At 37.7% G+C, this 6,093-nt stretch overlaps 1 protein-coding gene across 1 annotated transcript in view; it reads left to right on the top strand.

Moving 5' to 3' along the window:
• The first annotated feature begins 896 nt into the window (after positions 1 to 896).
• LOC118733171 (protein mab-21) overlaps positions 897 to 6,093 on the top strand; it is a 65,191-nt gene continuing 59,994 nt past the window's right edge. Inside the window, exon 1 of the mRNA XM_036462448.1 lies at positions 897 to 2,149. Within this exon, the coding sequence (XP_036318341.1) occupies positions 1,402 to 2,149 (748 nt within the window). The 5' untranslated portion in view covers positions 897 to 1,401. The remainder of the gene's footprint in view (positions 2,150 to 6,093) is intronic.

The raw sequence follows: 6,093 nt of genomic DNA, 5'->3' as shown, positions 1-6,093 counted from the left end.
TGATTTTATTGAATTTTGATAATAAGATTTTAGTTCGATATAACGTACTTTTCGATATAGCGTATGAACCCAGACATTATATCATTCGTTATACTGGACGAACACTGTATATCATAATAAGAGTTACTGTAGTGTTTTATCCGATCTGATCAATTCCGCTCAGGATAAATTTTTTATAAGAGCGTGCAATAAATGACGACGCTCAACCCTAAAGCTGGTGCTCCATTTACACATTACTTAAATGTTGACTACGTATCTACTTCATTTGCAACAAAATCTATTGTAAATAATGGATTATCACATAACACTATCAGAAGAATACAAGTATAGAAATACTACTACAAACGTGATATGCGTAGATACAAATTTACTACGTAGATATGTATTTAAATAAATGCTCGCAATATGAAAAGCGCAAACTCAGTAGGTACTGGTACTAAAAGATAAAAAATAAACCAGATACAATGAGAAACTGCCATTGCAACTGTTGGCATCAGACATTTATGTTTGTATTTACGTTGGAGAGGTGGCGAAAACACCGCCACCAAACACTTAAACATAATAAAAAGAAACAACAAAATTAACACATTCGCGTGCAATAAGTAAGTAAATTCACAGATACAAACCGGCCTTACGCCCGGTCGAGTTATCATACGGCTTTCTCTTTCACACCACCAACACGAACTAAACATTAAAGGGACTGCCTACAGCGGCCATAGCGCGTGCAAGCAGGCCGACAATTGCTGCTGTTTAGCGCTCAGTTACTTGCGCTGATAGAGCGACACACACGCACGCACTCGCTGAGCAGCGAACAACGAAGAGCAACAAAGTGGCGCCGGCCGCAGCGGACGAGCCAGGTTGGTTGGTTTTCTTGCGGTGAGTGCGCCACACGGAATCAGTCAACATTGGAGCTTGGCGTTGTGTGTACGCGAGAAGAAAGAAATCTAAACGCGACGGCGGTGGCGTTTTCGATTCGATTTTTGCGTTAACGACGGTGGTTGTGTGACGGTGTGAATGGCGCGTGTGGAATGGTGGTAATCGAATAATAAACCGCAAAGTATCAATAAGTAGAATAGTGAAAAACACACAAAAACAACAATATCTAGCGGCAACTGAAAAGTAGAAAGTGTTGTGAACAGTGAATTTGAGTTAGAAATCGCAAAAGTAGCAGCGAAAAATTTTTAGTGAAAAGGCAAAAAAAAAAGAGTTTCGTACATCAAAAAGCTCTTCAAACAAATCGGTATTTCCGTGAAAAAATGTTATCACTTCAAAGCTGATATACCGTTAGACTACCACGCTCGCCGCGCTCATTTCAATCAGCCGGCATTTAATCCAATTGCTAATAAGTTCTGCTGCTCTAAAACTACAGCGCACTGCATTAGCAGCAACCAACACCTCAAGATGCTCGTCCCGTCGGATATGATTGCGGCGCAGTCCAAGATGGTCTATCAGATGAATAAATATTGTGCCGATCGCGTACAAGTGCGTAAAGCGCAAATCCACAAGCAAATACTCGAGGTGTGTCGCATCGTGCAAGACGTCCTGAAGGAAGTCGAAGTGCAGGAGCCGCGCTTCATCTCCTCACTAAACGATTATAATGGACGCTTTGAGGGTCTCGAAGTGATCTCGCCCAACGAATTTGAAATTGTCATCTATCTCAATCAGATGGGTGTATTGAACTTTGTCGACGATGGCACACTGCCCGGCTGCGCGGTACTCAAACTAAGCGACGGCCGCAAGCGCTCCATGTCCCTTTGGGTGGAATTCATTACCGCGTCCGGTTATTTATCCGCGCGCAAGATACGCTCTCGCTTTCAAACGTTGGTGGCGCAAGCTTGTGATAAGTGCGCCTATCGTGATATTGTCAAAATGATCGCCGACACAACGGAGGTGAAGTTGCGTATACGCGAACGTATCATTGTGCAGATTACGCCCGCCTTCAAGTGCGCCGGCCTGTGGCCACGTTCGGCAGCACACTGGCCGCTGCCCGGCATACCATGGCCGCATCCAAATATTGTTGCAGAGGTTAAGACTGAAGGATTCGATATGCTGTCAAAGGAGTGTATTGCGTTGCAGGGCAAAAATTCCGCCATGGAAGGCGATGCCTGGGTGTTGAGCTTCACCGACGCCGAGAATCGTTTGTTGCAAGGTGGGTTGTAGAAAAAAAATTAATTTTGAAAAAATGTAATGGTAGCCGTTATTTGCCGTCGGAGCTATTGTAATTCACGCGGCTTGGTGTTTTCAAGTCGGCGCTTACCAGTCTATTTAAGTGGAAGAAGGAAAACTACTATGAAAGGGAAAAATTATGCATCTTAAAAGCAGAATAAACTTGCGACAGAATTATGTTTATGACACGATTTCTTAAAAACAAAATGGAATGCATTCACGTACATATACATACTTTTTCCGATACTCTCAGATCTTATATGTACAGTAGGGATGCCAATCCCGGGATCCCGAAAATTTTGAAATTTCGAATTGATAGTAAGGATTTGTTTAAGAATTTTGAAGTATGATTTTTGTAAAATGCCGTTTTGACTGCAATTAACAAAAAGCTTGAAACTGTAGTTTTAAATTGCGGTCTGAGCCTTTTTTGAAGAAGATTTCAATGAATTTACTCATAGCTAATGTAAACGAAACAAAGAGTTTTAAGGAAAAGTTAGATAATTTTTTAGATCAATCTACTCAAAACTTCCTCAAATCGAAAAACTTATAATTTGACCGACGTGCTGGTAAAAGAAGTTCAAATATTTTGTAATGGAGGAGATAGGGGTCATTATCTTTAAATGGATTATGTCTACCTTTTGACAGTTCAGCCTAAAAGCGTTAATGCCGAAATGTGTTTTTCATTAGTAGGTTTTGTATGTAAAAACTGCAGGTCAAGCTTAGAAGACTCCGCTTTAAATGCTTTGCTGCTCTTACGAAAACATTTTAAGTGCAATAATAACAACACCGGCAAAAAAGGGGTTTGTGTTTTTAACCAGACCCAACTACCAACATGTATTTCGACCCGCTGAATCCGATTCTGAGGTCCGTTTGACTCGTACACCCTCAAAATTTCTGGTAAATTGCGAAAAAAATGGCAAACAATTCTCCATTCGCCATTTCTCTATATAGTAGAATAAACATGTTTAGAGAAATTGTTTTTGTATATTTTTGTTATAGGTTTTTTTTATTAATCGTCACTTTGAAAAGTACTTGGTATTTACATTATTATTTGTGATGTATACGTTCCTCAATCACATGGTTTTTTAAATACAATTAAAAAAATGTTTTACTTTAAAATTTGTCTGATTTAATAAATATCGCTAGCGTAGAGTGCAATGTTGCTAAGTCCCAATTTAAATTTTAGTTGTACAGGAGAGGAAAAAACTTCGTATAGCCATTTTCTTCAAGTATTTCGCAAGACTTGGAATACAACATTTTGCCTGTTTAAAGCAATGCAAAACTCCATACGAATCGGAGGGATTCGATATTTATTAAAAGATTTCGAACTTTTTTGGCCTTATCGAGTTTTCGGAGCTTTTTTTGGCCTTAGCAAATTTTTCTTTCATTGAATATAAACGAGAAAAAATAAAACAAGGACCTTTACCCTTTTCGAAACGATGCAATTTTAATTTATCTAGCCTCCTATATCAAAATATGATTTCCATTAAAAGTGAAGTTAGCAACTTTTCACTCTAAGCTAGCGATATATGAGTTTTACAATCAGTTTATCGTAAATTTTAAATAGTTTTATTTAATGGTATGTTTAAATGCTTACTCATATTCATAAAATTGATGACTCAATTTGAATCCCGGGATAAATCCCGGGATCCCGGGATTACCTAAAAAATATCCCAAAATCCCGGGATCCCAATTTTCCTGATATTTTGGCATCCCTAATGTACATACATCTGAAAACGCAAAATTTCAATCACAAGTGTCTCGAAGGCATTCTTCTACATTCAAGACAACAAAAGTTCTAAATGATCGCATCCAGTATCGCTGAAAATTTATTCAAGTTGGCGGTTTCGATTTCGCTGCTTTTGATTTTTGAAATCGTTAAATGCTGTCATTTTACATAATTAGACTCCTGTAGCCATTTGAATTTCACCTCCAGTCTGATGGCATAATTTTTGCTGTCAAAGGAGATGCGAAAAATATTTTCCTTCCTTAATATTCCTACATTGGTCTCTACTTTGCGGTGCTCCATTGCTTTTACCTACTTCACAAATCTTAAACGTTCGTTTACCTCTCTACCTAAGTAATACCTCTGTCCCTATCATCTTCATTCTGTCATTGGATCGCCACACCTCTTTAGGTTGTTGGGCGCTTCCCGAGACACGGTGGTTCCTCGATCTTTTGGATGTGCTCGAGGCTTCCAAATCATCCGCGCATCTTTTACTCCAGCATTAGTTTCAATTCTCGATTCTCTGAGCTTGCCACGAGTATGAAAGATGGCTACTTTATTTTGGTCATAAGCTGAGGAGGAAATGGCAGGATTTCGCAGTGGTGATGACATCACCCTTCACCATAACCCCGAGATGAGAGAATGAGTGTATTGTTACTTGAGAATTTACCAAGGACCAAAAATAACTGTTATCTCGAATTTGCAAATTGAAAACGTTGCTCAAATTCTAAAATTTAACGAAAACGTTGTTTCATAACAGTTCTTAAACGAGAAATATTTGTTCCGTTGCCCATAACAGTTATTTCGTAACGTTTATTTTTTACGTTGCTTGATAACAGTTATTGCCTGATGTTTATTTTTGCGTTGTCGGATAAGAGCTATTTCACTCTCCCACTTTTATTTCATCATCTTTATCTTGTTCTCCATCTCCATCTTCATCAATATCCTAATCTTACAACCTTTACCAGACAACGTAAAAAAATAAACGTTGTAAAATAACTCTTATCGGCAACGGAAAAAATATTTCTCCAGAATAACAGTTATCAGGCAACGTATAAAAATAAGCGTTAGGTTATAACTCTTATCGACGAAATAAAAAATATTTCTCATCTAATAACTGTTAATAATATATATAATAAAACTTATAACTGTTATGTCCCAGGAATTTACGAATTTGATAAATCGACTCATCTGGGTTATGATGTCAATTCTAGCTAAAATTGAAAATCTTAACTTTTCGGTAATTTGCGGCAAACACTTTAATCTTTCTGAGTGAGTGAAATATCTAAGATTAACTCTAGATAGAAAACTGACGAGGAAAACTCACTGAGCACTGAAGTTTTTGGATATTAGCGGTGAACCTTAAGTAAAGCCTGGTATTTGAGGGCGACTATTGTACTTTGGGTGTATCAGTAATGGGCAACCTTAAATACTTTTGTATTTAAAGTAACTGGAATCACTAAATACTTACCAAATCAAATAGATTTATTTATGGTATTTAGGAGAACTTAATACTAAATACCTAAGTATTAAATACTCAAGTACTAAGTGATTTATTAGATTTCTAAATACTAAACGGTTCAGGGAAAGAAAGAATAATCCGTAATATAATGAAATGTTTCGTGTTTGAAACTTTTCAAGATTTATATCTTTATTTTTTTTTCAGGACTTTTCAGAACTCTTCGTCGTATATTTTTCGCTATCTTCCGAAATTTTCGGGACTTTTCGAAGTTTTGGAGTTTACGGGTCTTCTCGAGATTCCTTTTCACGGAGTTTTTTTTTTTGAATATTTTCGGGACTCTTCTTATTTGCCAATACTTAACTAATCGTAGTTGGGTAAACTTTGTGGGGGAAAAATATTGAAGATTGATTTTAATGCGACCTTGGGGGTAAAATTTCCCGTTCTTTCTTAATTCGAGAAAAAACCACGATGACCTCGCGAAGACCTTGGAATTGAACTTCGGCCATTTTGCCACTCGGAATTGAAAAGCTTGTTTTTGTTTATTAATTTATCATATTAAAAAACAGTTTAAGTTAAGAGGAAAATAGGCAGAGGGGTAACGTATTTGCGGGTGCTTGGCCGAGTTTCTCCTCCGATTTCTGGTGCGCGTCTTGATCTTGTTACAAAAAGGGGGGAGACCTACAGTTTTCCGCCGGCTTCGAACAGCAAATAGATTTTATGAGAAGCTTTTTCATTGCAG

Source organism: Rhagoletis pomonella, unplaced genomic scaffold (assembly GCF_013731165.1).
Source record: "Rhagoletis pomonella isolate Grant_MI unplaced genomic scaffold, Rhpom_1.0 Rhpom_scaffold_00002, whole genome shotgun sequence".
NCBI lineage: Eukaryota > Metazoa > Arthropoda > Insecta > Diptera > Tephritidae > Rhagoletis > Rhagoletis pomonella.
This window is presented reverse-complemented; position numbering and strand designations above follow the sequence as displayed.